Source organism: Myotis daubentonii, chromosome 2 (assembly GCF_963259705.1).
Source record: "Myotis daubentonii chromosome 2, mMyoDau2.1, whole genome shotgun sequence".
Classification (NCBI taxonomy): domain Eukaryota; kingdom Metazoa; phylum Chordata; class Mammalia; order Chiroptera; family Vespertilionidae; genus Myotis; species Myotis daubentonii.
Window position 1 is genome coordinate 214,653,710 of NC_081841.1, and position 24,087 is coordinate 214,677,796.

Sequence of the window (24,087 nt, forward strand, 5' to 3'; positions counted from 1 at the left end):
ACTGTCCCGAGTTAAGAGCAGCCCCCTCACGTGAAGGGCTCGGTCCCACAGCCTGTCCCCCTTCAGATGGCAGCCAGAGTCCGGGGTCCCCAGCCTACACATACTTGTATTTGATTGGCTACAATGTGAGGGTTCTCACAACCCCCTTCCGGTTTGATAAGTCACTGGAATGAAGCTCAGAACGCAGAAAGGCGCTGCACTTATGATTACAGTTTTGTTCTAAAGGATACAACTGAGGACCAGCCCCTGAAAATACGCCTCCTGGGGGGAGGGGTGCAGAGCATGCTCGGTCCTGTTGGGGGAACCCTCCCAGCACACCAATGAGTTCGTCAGTCAGAAGCTCCTGGGTTTCATACGGGGTGTCGCTGTGTTGGCAGGAGTGATGAAAGCAGCGGCCACGTGGCTGACCTCCACCTGAGAGGCCAGAGGAAGGCTGACAAGTCTAACCCTCTCCTCACAGGGCTGGTCCCTCCTGAAGCAACCAGTCCCTCCCCCAAGGTCAGGCCATCAGCCCAAACTCAGGTGAGGGAGCAAGCGGCTGCCCATGAATAGCACAAAGGCCCTGTCACTCAGGAACGCCCAAGGGTGTCGGCAGCTCTGCGCCGGGGCGGGGGTGAGGGCCAGATGTACTTTCTGTTATCCCGCAGGCACACGTGATCATCCCCTCGGTCGCAAACGTGCTATATTTCGTGATTCTGAAACTGATTATGGCCCTGGCCGGTTTGGCTCAGGGGATGGAGCGTCGGCCCGCGGACTGAAGGGTCCCGGGTTCTATTCTGGTCAAGGGCACGCACCTCGGTTGCAGGCTGGATCCCGGCTCTGGTCAGGGCTCCTGTGGGAGGCAGCCAATCCATGTGCCTCTCTCTGTGACTCTCCCCCTCCCTTCCACTCTCTCTAAAAATCCATGGAAAGATATCCCCGGGGGAGGATTAATAAAAACAAAACAAAACAAAAAAAACACAAACAACAAAATCTGATTACGAGGTGCAGGGTACAGTTCGGCTCTGAGGGAGAGAACACCTGCATGGCTAGAGCGGGTGTGGGCGGCCTCCAGGGGACTGAGCTCCCGGGGTAGGAAGTGATCCGAGCGGGTGGCCCGGTGCTGAGAAGGCAGTCCCACGGCTGCCAGGTGCTCGCTGACCACGGTGTCGGGACCCGGGAAGTAACTGCCTCGTTGGTTTCAGAGTCGAGAGCTGCTTCCGTTCTGGATGAACAGCACTGGCAAGAGGGCAGGCTGGCAGCGCGGATGGCACGGCTACGACAACGAGCTCATGGACATGAGGGGCATCTTCCTGGCCTTCGGACCCGGTAGGCGTTCCCCAGGCCGCGTCCCCGGGGGCTCGTGGCGGAGGGCAGGCTGGCCGATTGCTTTATGAGCCACGCTGAGCAAACCCAGCCGGCCTCCGTGAAACATCTCTCGCTGGCTCGCTTTCAAATGCTTCTTGGGTTTGGCAAATGTGGCCGAATAGTTTTCCTTGTAAATTTTAAACCTTGAGTGCAGCCCGGAAAATGTGTTCCACATGTTTGCGATTCATTTTTCACTTAATTCATCAGAATGTGATTTCACAGCCATCCGATGTCCGGGAACGCTTACCGGACGCCGGGGTGCTGACAGCTGCGAGTTTCAGCGCTGGCGTGGTTGCTCCCCGGCCTGGCTCTCCACACGTCTTCCTTGTCGGGGGCACCCAGCTCTGCGGGGGTCACTCGTTTAGGGCAACCAGAAGCCGACCTGCGCTCCAGGGCAGCCTCGGAAATGACCCGGAGGCTGACTTTGAGAGTCAGCCAGGATGACGAGGGGGGTCTTGGATGAAAGCAAATGTACTGTGTCTTCCTCGACCAGATGAATTCTAAGGCGGGCAGAGAGCAGGGGTGAAGAGGGCCTATTTGGGCGTTTGCTTTAATTATTTAGAGCACCGAAAATTCACATTTTGCAAAAGTTTATCAACACTCTGAGGATCATACTACTACCTGACACCCCCTTCTTTAAAAAAAAAAAAAAAAATTAGGATAGCCTAGCCAGTTTGGCTCAGTGGATAGAGTGTTGGCCTTCAGACTGAAGGGCCCCTGGTTCGATTCTGGTCAAGGGCATGTACCATGGTTGCAAGCTCCTCCCCGGCCCAGGCCCTGCCGTACAGGAGGCAACCAATCAATGTGTCCCTCTCACATCAATGTTTCTCTGTCTTTCCCTCTCTCTTCCACTCTCTCTAAAAATTAATGGAAAAAGATCCTCTGGTGAAGATGAAAATAATAATAATAATAATAATAATAATAATAATAATAATAATAAAGAGCATTCAACAGCCCCTACCAGTCACTTGACTGGCTCATGAGCTATTCTCTTTCCCGCTACTGCCCCCCCGCCCCCGCCTCCCGGTTAAATACACCCAACTGACCCTCATACCCACATTCCAAATGCCCCTTTCTGGATGTTGATCAAAATGCTTCCATCCATGAAATCCACGCTTTCCTTTCAAAGTATAAGCTAGAGATTACTCCTGGAAGCCCCGCTCTTCCCGATGCATCGAGACAAAGACGAGTATCCACCCCCTGCCGTGGCTCACTCCCCTTACCCCCCCCCCCCCCCCCCCGTTGCTGAGAACCCGAAGTGTCAGTGTCTGCACCCTCCGAGGGCCCTCTGGCAACCTGAGCTTAGGGAACACAGGGGTCCGAATCCTTTCCCACGTGGGATCCAAGTTCCCGACGCTGAAGGGAGAATCAGAAACAGTAGCAGCAAGCATTTATGGAGCCCTGACCGGGTCAGGACCTGGGCCCGGGGTTGGGGGGCGGGGGCGTGCAGAGGGTGTCCAGCATGTTGCCATCAACCAAGTAATAGCTCTCAGGTGCTCCCTGTCAGCCCAGCCCCTGCCAGATCCAGGCAGCTCAGAGCTGGATGAATGAGTGATGAGACCCCGAGGACTCCTTGAAGGTCAACGGCTAGATTAGGCTGGAGACACTCCAGGGCCACAGCCTTTATATGGGAGAGCACCAGACAGCCGGGCTTTCGTTCAAAACCACCACCTCCCCCTTCCCCAGAGAGAAAAAAAGATCACGAATGCAAAACCGTTGTCAGTTGAAGGAGTGTTTATGAGCAAGGCCCGGGCATATTTTAAAGCAGAAGCAAACCAAAAATGTTAAACAAAATACCAAAAGCTGCATTAGCTTCGGGTTGAGTTCGGTGGGGGAGATTCTGTCCATTAGCAAAGGCCTTCATCCCGGGCTCCTTGACTACTAAAAGCCTGAGTCTTTTATAGACCGAAAGACGACCCCTGATGCAAACCGCCAGGGCTCGTTGCAAAAATGTTCCCAGGCATATAGAGCCGGGAGAGCCCCCGCCAACTGTCCCGTCTCCGCTTCTCATGAAAGATTGAACAGCTTTACACATGGGCTGTTTACTCAGAAGACAATTTAAGAGCAAGGCCATTAATAGCTCTCTCGCTGCACTTTGAGATAAAGGCACATCCCTGCTGATTAATTGTAGGTGCCTCTCGCTTAGGGAGGAGGCCGGGCATCCTTGTGGCTGCCCGCACGCAGGGTTGGAAGTCAGGGAGTCTGGCCCAGCTAAGAGAGAGGGAAATCATTCAGGAAGGTAGCCTGTCTCTGGTTAATCCCAGCTTCTAATCTGAACCACCTAATCCGGCCCCAAAGAACTCCAAGACAGCAGGCCTATGATTGAGTGAGCTGTGAGCGGACTCAGAGAACAGCCCTAGGTTGCAGGCACCTCCGGAGCCTGAGAACCTCCTTGCTTTGAGAGAAACAGTCTTTATATCTGAAAAATGTCAACCTCTGGGAATGCCTCAGATTCCCAGGCCGGTTCAGAATGCCACCTGGAGCTAGCAGAGCTTTGGCGGGGTCCTCACAAATTGGGTGGGGTATGGTTTTGCTCTTCAGGAATTTTCCAGAAGCTCCCGTTCCAGCCTGAATCATGTCTGCATTGGGCCCCAAGTCCCAGCCCTGCAGAACAGGAAGCCATGACCCCGGTGGAAATGGAAAGAAAACCGAGTTCTCCTTCCTGCTTATGGGCACAGGATTTGATTTTGTACTTTGAACATAAAAGGATGCTCTATCTCCAACACTTCTGTCTGCAGAGTTTATCTCAATGTTTCCGCCAAGAGTTAAAGAAGTGGGTGTTTGGAAGGCCCACTTTGGATTCACCAGCGCCTGCCACCTCCCACAGCCTCCCGCCACACACGGCAGGGGTGTGGCCCCCACGGGATGGGGCAGTGCGATCAGCACACCCGGGCTCACGGCAGGTCAGCAGGAGGGAGAGGACTTGCTTTCCCATCACTGGGGCGACCTTTCCATTGATTTCTTTGGCTGCAGAGGGATCACCTCTGGGGAAGTACAGCCACCACCTTCGTTTACGTGTACGACTTGCCTTGATAGTAAGAAGGGTGGCATCCCGGGGCAGCCTTACGCTTGCCTCTCCCGGGAGGTTCTGGATTTTTTTAAAAACTGTTTGTCCCCCGAGATGATGCTGACTTTTAGCTTCCCTGCTCAAAAGTGAAGTGAGCCCTCCAGAGGCTGTATGGACTGCTTTCTATCCATCCTTTGCCCTCGCTGGGCATCTATTCCACATGCCTGTTAATAGCACCAGCTACCACGTATCGAGCACATACAACGTGCCTGGAGCTACGATGAGGTACCATTTCCCTGCCCGTTCCCCGAGGTCACCCAGCTAGGAGTGGCCAGCCCCACCTTCACAGGCCTGTGTCCCCGCTGGAGTTCGGGGCAGCGTCTGGGTTTCTGGAAGCACAGCCCGCCATCAGACCCCCGGCCCCTTCCCAGCTCTGTAACCCCAGCCCCAGGTTGTTTTTCCTCACGAGGCCGAGCTATTTTATCCGCCAGCGAAAGGCTCCCGGGAAGGCTCCCATGCTCCTCCAGACGAGATCAGGAAGCCATCGCTGCTGCTCTGAGTGCCAGCTCCAGGAGGCTGTATGGTCCATGTTTCAGCCAGCCCTGGGCCCTCTGGGAAGTGGAGAGACATTCTTTTTTTTCTTTTTTTTTTAATCCTCACCCAAGGGTATTTTTTCCATTGATTTTCAGACAGAGTGGAAGGGAGGGATGAGGGGGAGAGAGGGAGAGAAATATTGACATGAGAGAGACATCGATTGGTCACCTCCCCCGTGTGCCCTGACTGGGACTGGGGATCAAACCAACAACCAAGGTATGTGCCCTTGACTGGGAATTGACGCCACAGCCCTTTGGTCCATGGGCCGATGCTGTAACCACTGAGCAAACCAGCCAGGGCAAGAAATACCGTTGAGTTGCCATGGGATCTCTGCTGTAGAAATTGGCGCCCTGGCCAACCAGTGCCTGCTCGATAGGTGTCGGGGAAGATAAGAATACCTTTAGCGGGGTTTGGCAAGCCCAGCAGGACAGCCGAGCTTCTGGCCACAGCTGCGCTCAGCGCTCTGCAGGAAGGAGCAGCTGCAGGTGGCCCTCTGCCTCGCGGGAAGACAGAGGGCACACGGAGCACAGTTACGCTCCAGGTCAGCCTGGGCGGGGATTTGTCTCTTAAAGGAACTCAGCTCCTGGAGCCATAGAAAGTTACTTCCTCTCACAACCCGTGGCCTTCCGCACACTCCACGCCCCACGGACAGAGCTGGCGTTGCAATCCCAAAGCCACCAGGAGCCCGATTGTGATTGCTCCACACGGGGACTCACCCCCCTCTGCCCTGTCACTGACTGTGATAACTTATTTGCTTGCCTGTGTCTTTCAGATTTCAAATCCAACTTCAGGGCCGCCCCGATCCGCTCCGTGGATGTCTACAACGTCATGTGCCACGCCGCGGGCATCGCCCCGCTGCCCAATAACGGGTCCTGGTCCCGGGTGGTGTGCATGCTGAAGAGCCCGGCCAGCGCGGCCCCGTGGCACCTGCCCGGGGGCTTGGCCCTGGCCTTGACGCTGCTCTTGCTCCTTCAGTAGCTGCTCCGTGTGTCCCAAACACTCGGACAAGGGGGCCCTCACGGGGGGAAGGTTTTATGTCCTAGTTGAATAATAGCTTCTTTAACACAATCAAGGCCACACACATTGAAAATATTTTATTCTTGGATGATTCTATACATAAAAATCCCTACTTCTTAAAAACAAATATCTGAACTTTATTTTTTTTCCGGAAGATAAGGAAAATCTTGCTCTTCACTTGTTCGACTGTATGTCACTGTGTCCTTTCTTTTTCATTTGGAAATGCAGCTGAACTGTCTGAGCAAGGGCCTGTCGCGAGCAAACAGCCTTGGAAAGAATATTGTGTGAGAGTCCTGGACCCCACTCTGCCCCGCTCTGCACAGAGCAGCCCCTCGCCTGTGCCCCGTGCACACCCAGGAGCCTGCCTGGGGCTCTATGGCCACAGGTCCTGGACGGTGCCTTCCTTCCCAGGGAAAGGAGGCTCCCCATGACAGCCGTGGCCGCCATCTGGTCCTGTCCCAGCTCATGGAGTTTTTCCATCTTCTACAAAAACCCCAAAAGGGTGTTATCTTAGCTTGGGCCTCCCATCAATCAAAATCACGAAGGATTGGAGAACTCAGAATAAGGCGAGGCATGACTTCCCTCCCGAAGTCGGGATGCACAAAAATGGCGCCCTCGCCTTGAGGAGCAGAAGGGCTTAGCGTAGGTCGGGGCTTCTGCGTGACTTCTCACGGGGTATCACGGCCTGAGGCCCCGCCCGTAGCAGCCCCTGGGTGCTGTGGGGGGATGGATGGTTTGCCCACCGCCTGCCAGGGTGAAGGCCTTCTCAGAGACTACACTCTTTGGATCACCACACACAACGTAGACTATAGCAACACCCGACACACATTACAGCTGGGAAAGATATCTGGCTGATGAGCGAGTGGACACATTTGCAGAAATCTCAGTTCATTGCTTGGAATGGCGATGCATTAAGCAGAAGATTTATGCGTCCGTGTGCTGGAGCTTTGCTTGTTAAACAACAACAGCAAAGTGGATCCCTGAGTGACCCAGAATTCCAAGGAAAATCGGGGCGGGGTTGGGGGAGAGAACCTGATGGAATTAAATCCCCGTCACTCACCAAAAGGCCATTTGTTAGGAAAGTGGTGCAACTGCCACCTGCGAGACCTGAGGTCTTCGCCCCCGAGACGAGCCGTTGAACCTGGTTGAAATGTTTTCAGTTAATCATCAAGCCGGGTGCAGGGGATCTTGCACAAACAAGGGACAACTGCATCTTTAAGTGATCGGAGTCATAGACACACTTCGTGGCATTAAAAATGACTGCACCAAGCAAGGCGGATCTGCCGGTGCAACGTTCGTGTCAGGAAGACAACCTCGCGTCTCCTTGGGACGATGAAGCCCTTCCAGGCTGTTGATCTCACTGCTCACCCTGACTCTGGAAGGCGAAGCCAGCCGCCTCTGTGCCTTGAATCATGGGAGCAGAGGGTCCCTGCTTCTAAACGTCCACTTCCTCTCCACACAAGCTATCTAAGGGCTTACGTAACGTTTTTAGAATGCAGCGTCGGATCCAAGGGAACGCAGGCAAACCAGCCTTTGTCTGGCTGAAAGCAAATCAGTGCCCTCAACACTGGCAGCGGTTGTGAAGTGCGCACCTCTTGTTCCAGGGTTCCTCTCTCCTTAAAGGACGGAGCGCTGATGTATACCGCCCGGCCTACCTTCCTGTGAAGCAAGGATCCTCAAAAGTGGGTCATCAAATGAAGAGGGGTCTACACATGTATACCGTCTTGCATTTGTCTTTCATGCTCTATTCTACCCCCTCTCCCCCCCCCCCACACACACACTCACACACTCATGCCTAAAACCTTCAAGTTATGTAATCAGATTTCAGATAGTTGTCTGACAAAGTGTAGTTACTCAGTAAACACTCCTGAAGCAATGAATGAGAATAAGGAACTTTTGGAATCATGACTATTGGTAACTAATGAAGAGAATTCAGCCCTGAAATGGAGAAAAAGCTTTGTGCCTAAAAGAATGCATGCATTTTAGCGGCTAGATTCTTTGGCTAAAGTTCCCTCCCCCCTCACCCCCCACCCTTTAATTTTTGTTTTAAAGGTATATTCTTTCCCCCAGGAAAATTTTACTTTCTCTAAATGGTTTTGTTCCACAGAAGTAAAATCTGTGAGGACTACATACAGACAACCTTTTCTGGATTATTTTACTACTCCGTGGCTAATTCCAGGAGGATGATAGCGATAATCGGATTGCCCTGCCAATAACAAAGATAAAGAGAAGGAAGATCCTTAAATCGAAGAGATGAATGGCCACTTTCCCTGTCTATAGGCACCATCTCCAGAACCCAATCCAATTACGTTCTGAAGATGTAAGCGTAAGTTAGAACAGGCCCGAAGAATTCTTTCTCACCTTGAAGGGTTCTGAATGATAAAGTTCCAGCTCTCTTTACTCTTAAAGTGATCTTGGAAATCCATGTCAGGTCTCAGTTCAGACCCAGCCACCAGCTTGCATATGTGCTGGGATTGTAAGCATTCCCTGACCCACCCTCAGAGACTAGGCTGGCAGGACCTGGGTGGGGCCCCGTGCGTGTTGACACTGCAGTCACACTGCTGGAAGGTCTGGGTTTGCTCTCAGCAGAAATGGTGCTGAAATGACCCTGGTAGACCTGAGTCTCCCGACAGCCCTTCATAACCCACCCGTTTCTCCTGGGGCCTCCAGCCCTTCTTAAACCAAAGCCGATCTGTTCACCCCGGTGAGGGGAGAGGAGCCGAAAAGGCAGCGTGGGCCTCCCCACACCCCCTCCTCCCCATGGGTCTACGATTCCCAGCGGTGCTATCAGACCAACTCTTGTTCAAGACACAACTATTTTATGGATTTTCTAAGTGGTTTGCATTTCTGTAAATATCAGGGGATTTCCAAATATGATTGCACGTTTACTCTTTTTAAGCAATTCGTGACAGACCAAGTCAGCACGGGAGGGTGGGCGTAGTCTTGGCAGACGGGTTATAAACATGGGGAACTTGGTCTCAGGTACGTGCCATGAAAATACACTTCTGTGTTGCTTTGAGATCATAAAATAGCATTGAGGGCAGTGCCTCAAATGTTTAATAAATGTCCCATAAATATGTGTTGAATGAGGAAAAGAATAAATGTCATTAAAATGATTTGCTTACACCTCAGATATTCTCTGTCTTTAGTACCTCAAATTAAATAAACTTTTCACTTTGGGCTTGCTTCCTTATCACCCAACCGGTAATTATACTTCATTCCATAAGCTAGACATATTCCAGCCCAGCCTTACACATTTGACAGAAAGAAGGAGGGAAAAAAGAATGGAAGGAAAAAAGGAAGGGGAGAGGAAAGAAGGAAAGAAGGAAGAAAATTAGGTTTTAAATATACCGAGCATATTTACTTTTAAAAAATGTAACAGCTTTATCGAGATTTAATTCACATGCCATAAAAAAACTCCCAGTTAGCATGCTCATAGAACTCTGCAGCCATCACCACCATCGGGTTCAGAACCTTTTTATCAGCCTCAAAGCAACGCCGTGTCCATGCGCTGTCACTCCCATCTCCTCCCACCCCCACCCCGGCAACCACTCAACTCGGCTCTGTGCTAACAGATTTGCCTCTTCGGGATATTTCATAAAAATGGAACCATGCAATCTGGTCCTTTGTGGCCGGCGTCTTTCACACAGCATAATGTCTTCATTATTAGCATGAATCATTATTCTTTTTATTTCCAGATACTATTCCATTGTGCAGATATCCTGCATTTTATTTATCTGTTCACTAGTTGATGGACACACCTTTTTGGATACTATGGGTACTGCTGCTCTGAACAGTCATGGGTGAGTTTTTGTGGGTGTATGCTTTCGTTTCCCTTGGGAATATGCCTGGAGTGGAACTGCTGGGTCTCATGGTGTCTCTATGTTAAACTGTTGAGGAACTTGCCAGACTGTTTTCCAAATTGGCTGCACCCTTTTGGACTTTACCAGCAGGCCTCCGGACTTTGCACATCCTCACCCACACTTGTTATTGTTTAAATTATAGCCATCCCGGTAGGTGTGATGTGATCTCTCATGGTGGTTTTCATTTGCGTGTCCCTAATGACCAATGATACTGAGTATCTTCATGTGTCTATTGGCCATTTGTCTATCTTTGCTGGAGAAATGTCTATTCAAGTCCTTTGTCCACATTTTTTACTTGAATGTCTGTCTGTTTTTACTAAGTTGTAACCGTTCTTTATATGTTCTGATACAAGTCCTTCAGAGACACGATTTGCCAATCCCTGTCTTCTCATCGCGGGTCCTGCACCTGCAAGTGCTCCTCAGCCAATAGGAAGGGAGGTGACTGGTGCACCAAGTCGGAAGGTGCAAAGACCAACCCCCAGGAGTTTCAGATGCTGGGTGCTGAATGCCTGCGAGGGCCTTTCTTTCCTGAGCCACCCAGCACACTCCCTGGGCCAGGGCAAGCTCTTAGGAGCATCACTGTGGTGGTTCCAGGGTCACCAAGGTGACTTAGGAGGACCCGGCATGGCCTGGTCCACATGGGGCCACATGGGACCACCCATCATCTGGTCCTTGGAAAGGAGCCCCACACAGCTCACTTCCCTGTGCCCTGCCCCCAGCCTCCCCCTCCCCCGCCCCCAGCCTCCTCCTTCCCCCGCCTCCAGCACTGCTGGCTGCCCTGGTCTCCCTGTTGAGCTCAGGTGCAGGGCACTCCAAATTGGGTTTCACATTTTTTGCCAGAAGCCCTCATAAATAAGGCATAATTCTGTGAACTAAGGTTCTCCCAATTGTGAGTCTTATTTAACTCTAAGCAAAAGAATGATTCATTTTCTTTCCTCTTAAAGGAAAGAAATCTGTCATGTAATTGCCAACAGTTTGTTATAGTCTTGTCAAGTTGAAAACAGTCAAATAAGTTTAATTGGATCAGGTCAGAGCCCAGGTCTGGCTTATTCATCTCTGTGTATCCAGATCCTGGAACAGAGCTGGGCACAGAGTAGGCCCTCAAATACTTGAGAAACGGATGCTAATGTTTTGAAAGAGCATGCTGACTGCGTGATACAATTGTCTGACATCACGGAGCTGCCTCTGGGACACCTGCCCATGTGGAATGAGTCCCTCCAGAGAAGGCTCAGACTGACAGGGACGGAAGAATAGCACACGCCACACCCTTTGTAGGGGTTGAATTGTTCCTGCCAAAAAGATATGTCCAAGTCCTGGTCCCTGGTCCCTGGTCCCTATGAATGGGACCTTGTTTGGAAACTGGGTTTCGCAGATGTAAGCAAGTAAAGATGAGGTCATACTGTACTAGGGTAGACCCTGCGCCAATGACTGGCGTCCTTATAAGGAGAGGGACATTTGACCCGGAAACATGGGGAGCAGGTGATGGAGGCAGAGCTGGGAGTGATGCATCTGTAAGGATCGGTGGCACCACCAGGAGCTGGAAGAGGCAAGGGGGAGCCTCCTCACAGCCTTCGGAGGGAGCATGGCCCTGCTGACACCTTGCTTTCAGAATCCTAGCTTCCAGGAAGGTGAGAACACACCTTTCTGTGGCTTTAAGCTACCCAGTTTGCGGACAATTGCCAGAGCAGCCACAGGAAACGAATACACCCTTCCAGTTGCTTTCGGAGTCAGTCTCGTTCAGCCGCGATTGCTTGAGCTCCTCCTCCATACCAGGTGCTGTACCGTGTTTGGGGAAATAGAGAAAGGAAGACACTGTACCTCCTCACAGAACTCACAAGGCGCTCATTCCCTTTCTTCCATTTATGAGCGGAACTGAATTCTCATTTCTGTGCAATGAAATGTTCTGGGTGCTCCAGGCAATGCCTGGAGAGAGTGTCAGAAAACGGGAGCCGCACGATGAGAGGGGGCGCCCCCTAGAGCAGAGGAGCTGGAGGCCGAAGCTCACCCGCTTGTGCTCTGATGGCACCTCGTCCACCGCCCACCGCCCACCGCCCACCGCCTCCTTTGGGATCTTGCTCTTGGCCATTGGATGTCCGCCCTCCACCCTCTGCTCTTTGTCTGTATAATTATCTCGCAGTAAAAGCAAGAAATGATCACATCACTCACCTGAGTAAACACCGCCCTGGTCTCTCATTCCTGCGGAATTAAGTTCCAAATCCTGCCGGGGCCCCGACATGTGCCATTCTCTGCTCTAACACGGTCCCCACGTCCGGGAGCCCCATCCCACGCTGTCTAACTCACTTTTACTCCCCCCCGCCCCTAGCCTGGATTGTCTGCAAACCCCTCCATATTCTTTTATTGTTTTGTTTATTACAAACCAGGTCACAGTGCTTTGTTTTTTGTTTTATTTTTATTGAATTTATTGGGTGACACTGGTTAACAAAATCACGCAGGTTTCGGGTAGGTGCACAGTCCTTTAACACATCATCTGTACACTGTATTGTGTGTTCCCCAAGTCAAGTCTCCAAACTATTTATGTCCCCCGTGCCCTCCTCCCCTGCCCCCAACCCTCTCCCCCTGACACTGCATTGCAATACTTTTTTTCTCAAGTATCTCCAACTAGGCTATAAGCAAAACAGAACGCTGTGATTGTGTCTTCTCATTTTTGGAGTCTCCAAACAAAGTCTGGAGCAGCAATGACATCTGCCACAAACCAGTGGGTAATTATCTGGTGAATAAATGAATGAATTACTGAATGAATGAATGAATGAATAGATGAATGGATCAATAAAGTGAAAAGATCAGGACACTGACCAGAAGCTCTGAGCTTGGACAGAGCTTCCTATACTAGCGATGGGTTGGAAGAGCCTGAGGCAGGAAGCGTTTCTGTGGAAAGCAGCAGGATTTGACAAATGACTAGCTGTGTGACAGGGGATTCAGGGGGCAAGGATTTCTTTCCCAGAATTTCAGCAGGCCCCCGCGTTAGCCATGAACAAGGGGGAGTGGAGCAGATGGGGAGACAGCAGAGAAGATAAATGAGCTCTGTCTTCGCCATGTTTCCTGTGACTCTCACCAGGACTCCACTACCAGCCTGCGCTGTCATTTCCCTATGGCTGGGAAGGGTTTGGAGTTGGTGGCAGGGGGAGGTGGAGAGGAGCTTTCAGAGGGAGGAGCCTTCTTCCTGGAAAAGCCTTGTCTGTGCCTCTCCTCTCTCCTCCGCCTTCCTGCTGCTTCAGAAAGTCTGGCCTCAGTGGAGTTGGGGTGACAACCAGGAACCAAACTTCACCAAAGCCACACCCCTGCACTCCCACAGCGGGAGGTGAGGGCCGGAGGGACAGGGCTGGGGCAGGGGTGGGGGTGGGGGGGGGCGGGCAAGAGCAGGGGACAAGGAGGTGGTTCTGCCTGCTCAGACTTAGAGGAAAAGAGCAGAAGGAATTCTGGAAGCTCATCACTGTCCAGACCATAGTTCAGCTCAACACAGCTAAGAGGGGCTTGGGGGCCAATGAGCCATAAACATGATTTCCCTGGGCACCTCTGGGAAGCTGCATGAAGGGTAGGTGGCTTGTGGGGGCTTTGGCATCCCGGATCCAAGCTGCTCTCTGCACCTGAGGCCTAAAATTAGCACCTGCCCGTGCCTGGTATCAGGAGATGCGTTTGACTCCAAGCGTCACTTGTTTGTCTCGGGCAACTGAGCTGCCAATAAGTTAAATGACTTGCCCAAGTTCACACAGCTAGGAACGGTGAGTGTGACCCTGGGTGTGAAGACAGGCCTCACAGCCCTGGCTCAACCTGCCGAACCCACCAATGTCCGTCAGCCCTCCCTCGGGCCCCCACCCCCAAAACAAGCGAGTGAAGTCCAAGCAGGATCTTGCGAACGGCTTCAGACATTCTCTCAGCACCCACCCTCCCAACCTGTCACTCACGCTATTTCTGGAACTGCCAACGGTGATCCCAAAGCCCCATCATATGACCTCTGTCAGCCCCTAACGAGGAGAAACAGAGTATCTATGCACATCGTGTCATAATCTCAACAAATTCCGTTTTAGTTTGGGGCACTGGGTTCCAAACCTGGCTGCCCCGAACTGAGTGAGGAAATTCATCGTATTGATGCCCAGGCTCCAACCCTGGAGATTCTGATTCTAATGGTCTGGAGGGGGCCCAGGTGTTTGTATTTAAAAGAACTCCTCCCAGGTTATCCTAATGTACGACCAGGAATGAAAAACACCCAAAAGGAAGAAAAAAATTAGTAAAAGATAGAAACCCTTTGAAGAATGCTGAGGGGCGTGCACGGCCTGCATGGTTTTAATGTGAGCATTGCCCAGGTTAGGAAATTCGCTGTATTCTGCCATGCTGTGGGAAACACATCTGTCAGGATGCGGGAAGGTCTTTAGTGCTTTATAATAAACAGCAAAGTAATAAGAAACCAGCCGGAAAGCGGTTTCTGTTCGAAATGGACCGCATTGGAGATACACTCACCGCAGTGAGTCACAGCAAGGAGTCCTGCTCAGAACCATCTACGCCAAACAGGAGCAACTCCGCCAACGGCCGGAGCAAGCTTTGGAGATCCAGTCAGAACCGCAGCAGGCCTGGCCTGGGCCTCAGATAGGAGCATTCGTGGAGGGTGAAATTTAAATCGTCTTCGTGGGAAAGGGTCTCACCTGGGTTAACGTCAGTTTGAACTGAGAAAGCCAATCTAGCAATGAAATGAACACGGACGAGGTTACGTCCGGCAGGGACCAGCAACGTCCCACCGGGGGAGCCACGGAGGGTCAATAAACCGCTGAGCAAATGCCCAGTAGAGGGCTTTGCATCTGGACCGGTCAGCCCCACTCCGTACTGACTAAGGAATGGCCATCCGGGGAGCGGTCCTCAGGTCCCCCAGGTTCAGCACCACACGCAGAGGGGAGCTGCCCGCGGGGACCCCAGGGGATGGGGAGGCCAGCGGAGCGGAGGCCAGAGGCGTCAGATTGAGGAGATTCTTCCCCGATCCATTCACTTCAGAGGCTCACCTCACCTGTGTACCTGCCCGATGGGATGAAAGCATCGCGATTTCTTTCCCTGTGAACACCGGCTGCACTGTCCCAGCCCCCGGCTGCTCCCCAGGTGAGTGCAATAATGAAACGTGCGTCATTAAATCCTCGGACTCTGATGTGGGTGGTGAGAGGGGAAAGGTGAACTTTTAACGCAGTGGTTCTCAACCGTGGCTGCACATTAGAATCACCTGGGAATCTTTTTAAAATCCTGATTCCTGGGCCTCATCTTCCGGAAATTCCGTTTCTTTGTTACTAATGTTGTGGCCCCACCCCATAACAAGGGAACAGAATTTCCGGAGGATGAGGCCCAGAAATCAGGATTTTTAAAAGATTCCCAGGTGATTCTAATGTGCAGCCACGGTTGAGAACCACTGTTAAGAACAATGACGACAACTACAAAGGAAGCATACAGTGTTTAAACGTCTGTGTCAGAAACGAAGCCAAACCAAGCTCCTCCCCAATCAAGAAAAGAACACACTGAAAAGAATGACAGCAAATATGATAAATGGCGAGTAGCCGCAACCTTTAAAAAACCCATAGGACTCAATAACACAATCATTTAGACTCCCATCAGCAAGTGGATAAAAGGCATAGGTCACTATATGCTGTACAAATACTTAACGAGCAGGTGAAATGACTCTGTAACTTCACAACAGGAGGGATTCTAAGTAGATGAGGGAGTCTGCTTGAACCCCATCTCCTACAGTTTAGAAAAACTACTTTCAAAGAAAAATGTGAAAAGTACTGAAGTCAAATCCTCCACTAAGATACTATTTTAAAGTGCAAATAAGGAGCAGAATAACAGTCGGACAACCGATGAAAACCTGCCGGGAAAGCACAATCATGGAACTAGTCAAAACCACAACTGCGTCAAGATGAGCTCAATTACATCAGAAACAACATAAGATTGGGGGGGAAAACATGAATCAAATTATAAAAACTCAGAAAGGGTTAAACTCAAGAAAGAATTAGAAATGAAGAAACAATTCCAGAAATGAGATCTAAACTAGATGGGATAAAGAGCTACTAATCCCAACAGATAATGCTTTAGGGGGTTCCCAACCTGTGGGTCTCGACCCCTTTGGCGGTCGAACGACCCTTTCACAGGGGTCGCCTAAGACCATCCTGCATATCAGATACTTACATTACGATTCATAACTGTAGCAACATGACAGTTATGAAGGAGCAACGAAAATAATTTTATGGTTGGGTCACAACATGCGAAACTGTATTTAAAGGGCCAGAAGGTTGAGAACCACTGCTTTAGGGGAAACAGAAAGTAAAAATCAAAACTAAATGAAGAGAAAGTGACAAATAGTGAAGAGAGGCAAAGAACATCGAACATGAAGTCATAGGAATCCAAGAAGAAGAAAACCGAAGCGAAGGAAGAGGACACATGTGAAAACTAGAATGCAAAGGCACTTTGCTGAGACGGAAAGGAAAAAGCTGACCCGACGGGCCGAAGGGACGCCTCACATACCTGGGAACACAATCCAGAACCGCTAACATCAAAACGAAAATTTATTGGGTTTCATGACAAAGAAAACGTCCTTCGGGCATAAGCAAAAAGAAGTGATTTATCATGAAAAAGACTTTTCAAACACAGCACTTCATGGCAGAAGAAAATGCACTAACATATTTGAGGTACTAATGGGAAGAAAATGTGAGCCAAGGATTTAATATCCAGCAAAACGGATTTCCAAGTATCAACAGTCCAAACTGTCATCGACATGAAAGAATTTGGGAAATATTGTGCCCAGAAAATATTCCTCTTTTCTGATGAATCTATTAGAGAACAAGCTTCAGACAACCAAAGTGACCAGGGAAACACTGGCTCAGGGCCTGGCGATGAACGTGAAATAAACAGCTTCGGCAGAGCGAGGAGGGAGCGCAGCACGCAGGGGCCGTACGCGTTGACAGCAAACACCTGACGTAGCTGGTTTTAAATGGGGGGCAGGGAGGTGGGGAGGGAATGTGCCAAAAAATTAACTGCTGTGAGCAGTCTGATCAGCGGTGGGAATATCTGTGATGCTATCACATAACTAATGTGGAAGAAAGCAGGTGAGCCGATGTGAGCTATTTTAATTATATGATCCCTGTGCTATTGAGAGCCAGGGTTTCCAGTCTGGAAGAAAAGATATAGACTAGAAGAGGTTCAATAAAACCTCAGGGTCCTGGATTTGAATTACAAGTATCAGTAAAAACTCCTAGGGATTTTATCTTTAAACTAGAGGCCGGATACACGAATTTGTGCATGGGTGGGGCCCTCGGCCTGGCCAGCAACTGGGGCCATTGGGATGGTCTCATCCAGTCCCGATCATGCCGATCCTGGGGGGAGGGACCACAGGAGGTTGGCTGTGGGAGCACACTGACTACCAGTGGGCAGCTCCTGTGTTGAGTGTCTGTCCCCTGGTGGTCAGTGCATGTCACAGCAACCAGACAACCAGTCATTCAGTTGACCGGTCCTAACGGTTGCTTAGGCTTTTATATATATAGAATAGATATATACTTTCTAGCTCTGTGAACTAAACAAGTCTTAGAAACATCACATTCCCAGTAGCATTTCTAGTGTCTAGGTTGTGGTTTTTAAAACAGCAGTTCCCACTGAATGAAACCAGTGCTTCTTAAAGAAAATGTTGATTTCATGTCATCTCCAATATGTACAAAAAAATAAAAAGGCAAGAAAAAACTTAAAGAAAATACACCAAAATATTAGCAGGTGTTTCTGGGAAATGTAGATGATTTTCATTTTCTTCTTTATGCTTTCAGTATTTTATAAATTTTCTCTAATGAATCTATACATACAAAAATTGACCTTTAAAATAAAAAACAGCGAACAAATTATGTTATGAAAACACACCTATAAACTAAATATATTTTTAAAAAATTTTATTGATTTCAGAGAGAAAGGGAGAGGGAGAGAGAGAATCACCAATGATGAGGGAGAATCAGTGATGGGCTGCCTCCTGTACGCCCCACACTGGGGATTGAACCTGCAACCCAGGCTTGTGCCCTGACCGGGAACAGTGACCTCCTAGTTCTTGGTCCATGCTCAACTACTGAGCCACACCAGCTGGGCTACAATAAATATATTAAAGTATATCTTTTGAAAGAGGATTACCAGCCAGTCAGAAGATAGGAATTCAAAATCATTTTTAAAGGAGCCCTTCTCTGAGGTCCTTCACACACATTGGTCTTTCTTGACAGAAAGGTTCGAGTCTATGGGCAGGAAGGGCCTTGGGAGCAGTTATGACACGTGCAGCCCAGAGCTGCCTGTGTGAGTCTCAAGGCTCTCCCAGGTGCTGCACCCCTGAATCTGAATCAATAACGCTGTCACTCTCCGAAGGCAGACATGGGCTGGGCATATCTATACTGGGGAGCAGGAGAGTGAGGACAGGGCAGGCCATCAGCTTTCATTTCAAATACTTATCGGTTGGTTCCCGGGAATGGGGTCCCTGGAGAACGTCTTTCCAGAGACATAGTGTTCCAGATAAATATGGAATGGAAGGATGTACGCCCACCTGACGCTCCTGGCAGAGGTACAAATGCCCCATCTCTTCAGCTGGGCAGGGCAGGGCGTGGGCACACAGCATCTTCGGTATAATATTCTACAGGAGTATGTCCGGGTGGGTTCCCATTTCAGCGGCCAGAGGGTGGAGGCCCGAGGACGGCGGCCGAAGGAGGAGGGATTTAATGCTGGGTTTATGGGGTAGACCAGACTGTCTTCACAAACCAAGTACCGAACGCCTCAATTTCCGTCCTGCAAAACGAAGGCATCTCAGGTGGCATGCACCTTGCAGGGTGCGGGGAAGATGAGTGAGAGGCTGTTGGTCAAGGCCCCACAGGCCGCTGGGGAAAGTGCTTGGGTAGGCAGAAGGTGCCCACATGCAGGGCGATCTCAGCACCCACCAAAGGAGAGGACAAAGTCCCAAAGGGGAGTGTGAGTCTTACACATACACCTCTGCGCCCGCTCCGTGCGCCCTGGGCGAGGTGCATGTGAGTCTCCAGGCGTGAGGTCTATGTCACAGGAAGTTGAACAAAGGCCCGAGGGAGTGAACCCAGGGCCCTAGAGAGACCTCTGTGCGCTGCCTGAGGCCTGTGGTGTGTTCTCACGGGTGATACTGATAAAAGACCGGTTTTCTGGCCTCACCTCCAGAAATTACCATCGGCTCAGCTGGAGCTCTGACTGGGAATCTGCATTTTAGTCAACTGATTCTTATGTATCGCAAGCTTTGAGAATCCGAGTTCTAAACTTTACAATCTGAGCTGACTCGTTGCTCTCCGAAGGCAGACGTGGGCTGGCATATCCGCAGTCCAACCCTAGTTCTCAACTTGCTTCAGAATGACAGTGGGGAGGGCAGGGGAAGCAACATTTTCTGGGACAGAGTCCGCACTGTTACTGATACAGTCACTCGTGTGCGCAGAGCAGCAGGTGCTGACTGCTGGGCTGGGGAGGTAGCTGGGATGGGTGACTAGCCTGTATTGTGCTGTCTGATACGTAACCCGCTAGCCACACATGGCGACTGAACACTTAAAATGTGGCCAGTAGAAACTGAGATTTAATGTAAGAGCGACACAGATATCAGATCTCAAAGACTTAGTACGAAAAGAACATAACATATTTAATTCATACTTTTATAGTGATGACATGTTGAAATGACATTATAGACATAGTGTGTTAAATAAAGTATATTATGAAAATTAATTTCACTGGCTTCTTTTTCCTCTTATAAATGAAGTTACTGGAAAATCTTAAATTGCTTATGTCACTCACAATATATTTCTATTGGATAGTGTTGTTCTAGAACAGTGATGGCGAACCTATGACACGCGTGTCAGAGGTGACACGCGAACTCATTTTTTTGGTTGATTTTTCTTTGTTAAATGGCATTTAAATATATAAAATAAATATCAAAAATATAAGTCTTTGTTTTACTACAGTTGCAAATATCAAAAAATTTCTCTATGTGACACGGCACCAAAGTTAAGTTAGGGTTTTTCAAAATGCTGACACGCCGAGCTCAAAAGGTTCGCCATCACTGTTCTAGAGCGATTCCCTGTCTGGGTCTTCATCCACAGGATTCCCTGAGCTTGGAGTGTCTCCTTCTGGATAACACTGGCGTGCCCAGAGCCCCTTCTCCATTTCCGCATGAGCAGGGCTGACCACGCTGTACTGGCCCCTCAAGAGAGAGAAGAGGGGCCTGACCCACCTCATCTGTTAGTCCCCAAAGCCTGGCAGACATCAATGCCCCCACGATACAGAGAGTCAAAGGGTTTCCATAGATTAATAATTTAAAAGATAATTAAAAACCCCAGCAGTGTCCAAGGCTGGTGACCACTTGAGTGCTCTAGAGTAACTTTATCTCCTGGTGGCCGGGGCCTACCTGCTGCCATGGGGAAGGGGGACTGGGGTGAGGGAACTGGGTCCCCAGCTCCAGGGAGGGCAAGAGCAAACATGGGCCACGTCCCTTTCGCCAGGAGTAGACCTTGTAGACGCCTGGCCACTCTTCTCTGCAGTGACTTTCAAATATACGTTTGAAGAGCATTTCTTTAATTCAAAGCAAACCATTGCCCTCTTGTCCAGGCCCCTCGATCACTGGTGCAGATGCCAAGGAAGATATGATTCAAGCACCGGCAAAACGCTCGGCAAATGACAGAACAAGCAGAGATGCGTTTGTAGGTTACTTGGGAGCATGACCAATTTTACACGCAGAGGAAAGTGTAAGCTAGATGTGCTCTGGTTCCTGGCTGCTCTGGGGGCTGAGGCACCCCCACACGCTAAAAGCCTCACCCGTTCCCAGCCTCCGCCTTTCTGGAGTCCCTCTTACTTGTGCCTCCTGTCCTGAGACTTGGGAGGCGCCCGCCATGGCCTGGCCATCTCTCCGCTTGAGTCCTGTGGTGGTGTGGCCCTTCATCCCTGAGTCTGGAGTCAGGGGCCACCGCTGCTTCGCGGAGTCACCCAAACTGTAGCTTCTTGATTGACGGGCAAGAGCTGCAATTCATTGCCAGGAGCCGGTCCATGCTTGCTGTTTCAAAGGACCTGGCATATATGGCATACTGTTCTTAAAATGTTTGCTCACCTTCTTGGCACTATGTGTTTTAACCAAGGTCTCCTCTCTGAGAAAGGTTGTTTCCCCAGGTAGGGATTTCCCCCTGAAGTTAAGGAGGGAATAAAACCCCTCAACTAAGTGCCAGGCGGGTAATTAATCACTTTAACTACGAACAATCATGCTTAAGCTACATAATCTTTACTCCCTGGAATGGAGATAAGAAACGCCCTAACCTTTGTAATAGAGATTGATAGGATTGAATCAACTGGTATAAATACAGATGTAACAAGACAGAAAGACACAGAACTTAGAAGACAGAACCAAGAGGCACAGAACCTAGACCAGAACCTACACAGAACCTAGAAACAGAACATGGCAAAAGATCCTGGACAGAAACTGGCCTCAGAACCTAGAGACAGAACCTAGCGAGAGAACATGGCAAAAGATCCTGGACTGAACCTGACTACAGAAATTGGCAAGAGAACCTGACTAGAACCTGGTGACTGAACCTGGCTGGAGAACCTGGACAGAACCTGGCTGGAGAACCTAGCGAGGAAACATGGCTACAGAACCTGGCTGGAGAACCTGGAGAACCTAGCAAGAGAACATGGATACAGAACCTGGCTGGAGATCCTAAGCAGAACCTCTCTGGAGATCCAGACCAGAACTTGGCTGGAGATCCTGGCTGGAGATCCTGGCTAGGCTGCTGCTCAACTGAACACTGTCTCCGTGTCATTCCTTCTTCGCCGACTCCGTCCACACCTTTGGGGACCCCTGGACCTGCTGGGGCTGGACCCCAGCAATTCATGAGGGAAAGCACAACCACAAAACAAAACAAAACAAAAAGCCAATGTTTCCAAACGCAAAGCTGATAGCATCTTGTCAGGCCTTGGAGTCAGGTGGGATCTCATTGGCCCAGCAGAGGGAGCTGAACCAGACTAGAAATTACGTTAAATCGCAGAGAGGGAGCTGGTACCTTTCCTGCCTCACGGCAGCCACATGGCGGGCTGGCGCACAGAAGGGCCCTGGGCGCCGTAGCCTGCTTGCCTGCGTTTTCCTAAATTGAAGGTGGCAACCTCGTGTAAGCAGCAGTGCACAAGAGCAGTCACAGGCATGCTTCCTGGCCACATACCCCTGTGGCAATGAGTTCCTCTTCAGCCAAAGGGGTCAGAGGCCAAAGGCTCTCCCAACTCCACCATTTGTGTTTGACTTGTGGATTTTCTGGCAGGAAATGGGAATTTGGTTGATAATTACCAGGCGTACAGATAAGGTTTCCTCATTAAAGTCTCATAAAACCATGAAAATAAATCATTGCAAGTGGAAAGAGAAAGAAAATCTTCTGTTTAGACTTTTCCATGACCATGGAGGCCAATTATTTCTCCTCTCCCAGCCCCGTGACTCGGTTTTCGGCTAGCGCGGGGCCTGCTAATCAGAGGAAAGAATTTCGTCGAGACCTCACAGAACTTTCCTGATTTTCAGTTAATGGCTTGGCATGTCAAGGACAGGCCAGGCCTGGCAGAATAAATTATGAGAGTGCAGCTGAGGAAACACAGTCGAGGAAACCCACGTAATATATGTCTGCAGATATGATAGAAACATAAATAAATACTACAATTTCAAGAAAATCGAAGGGTTCATTTGGCCCGTCTGGGAGATGAAAGCTGTCAGGAGGCACGGGAGCAGGGACAGTCCCAAAGGAGACGCCAGGAGAAATGGGAACAGACCCCCCTCCCCCCACCCCCCTCCGAGGGCGTTCCCTCCTTTTCTGAGCTTCAGCGCCAGGCACGAGGCGCCTGATGCGGCCGAGTTTCTCTCAGGAACTCCGCGTCGGGAATTTCCCAGCTCAGCCATAAGCCCAGGAGTTTTCCAGTGTTTCTACCATCATCACTCAGGTCCCGAGTCCCAGCTTGCCCAGCATTTTGCTTTCTCCAGACTGAGACTGGCCAGCCAATCAGGACCATGGCGTCACTGGAGCCATAGGAGTCAGCAATGGCCTTCAAAGTTTCACGAGGTCTCTGAGGAACTCTGACCCTTGCCTGGGCAGAGCTGGTGCCCTACAAGGGCGGGGAAAGAAACACCCTTTTAAAGTCAGTTAGTAATCCCAGACGAAAAGTAATCCAGATGATTTATGCATAAGTTATATTAAATGAAGCCGTTCAGGGCCCATGGCTGGGTGGTGGGGTGACTGATCGTCTGGTTTGACAGGGACTGAGGTGGACGTCCAGTGCTAGAACCAGACAAAGCTGGAGGCGCTGGTCACCCCACTGGGTGGATCAGAGACAGTAATTGAACCTCAGCACAGTGCTCACATCGCCCTTCCCTAAGAGATGGCAACATTTCCTAGGCAGTGACTGAAAGTGCCTGATACAGGAAGGTTTTGGTTGAAGTTGATGAGCCTACTTCCTCGCCTTCAGTGACAGGTACAGCACAGCATGAAGCTCCAGCCGGAGGCTCCATCTGCTCCATCAGTGAGGGGAGTTATTGTCTCAGTCTGCTCAGCTGCCATAAGAAAATTCCAGGCTAGGCGGCTTAACCAAGACATTTATTTTCTCACAGTTCTGGAGGCTGAAAGCCCAAGACCCAGGTCCCGGTTAATTCTGTTTCTGGTGAGAGCTCTCTTCCTGGCTTGCAGACAGCCACCTTCTCATTGTGTCCTCAAAGGGCTTTTCCTTGGTGTGTAGGGACCAGGAGAGAGAGAGATAAAGGAAGCTCTCTGTGTCTCTTATTATAAGGGCACTAATCCTATCGGTTCCAGGCCCCACCCATATAACCTTGCTTGACTTTACTTCCTTAGAGATCACATCTCCAAATACAGCCACCTTAGGGAACACAGGAATTTGGGGGAGACATAAACATTCAGTCCATAACAGTTATGTCACTCCATTGTAACTGACCAGTTTTAAATCCCCATTTGTAAAGATCCATTGAGGACATGGACATGGCAGCCCTTGGTAGACCAGAACACCCTATATGAGTTGATTGTACTATGATGACCAGGGTGACGATTGGCCATCTGGATGGTGTTCTCTGTCTTCGACTGAAAACACCCATTTCTTCTTGCCCACCTTTCTGAGTGTAGTAACTGTTCAATGGCTTTTGTCTGCTGCTTGTCATTAGTGCCTTCAGATGAGCCCTAGAACTGCCTCCCCCCGACCCATTGCCACAGACACCCTCTT

General features: G+C 50.2%; 1 protein-coding gene across 1 annotated transcript in view; it reads left to right on the forward strand.

The window, feature by feature from the left end:
- ENPP6 (ectonucleotide pyrophosphatase/phosphodiesterase 6) overlaps window positions 1–9,140 on the forward strand; it is a 79,811-nt gene extending 70,671 nt beyond the window's left edge. The window contains exons 7-8 of the mRNA XM_059685718.1: window positions 1,185–1,308; window positions 5,721–9,140. Of these exons, the coding sequence (XP_059541701.1) occupies window positions 1,185–1,308; window positions 5,721–5,926 (330 nt within the window). The 3' untranslated portion in view covers window positions 5,927–9,140. The remainder of the gene's footprint in view (window positions 1–1,184; window positions 1,309–5,720) is intronic.
- Window positions 9,141–24,087: the final 14,947 nt, after the last annotated feature.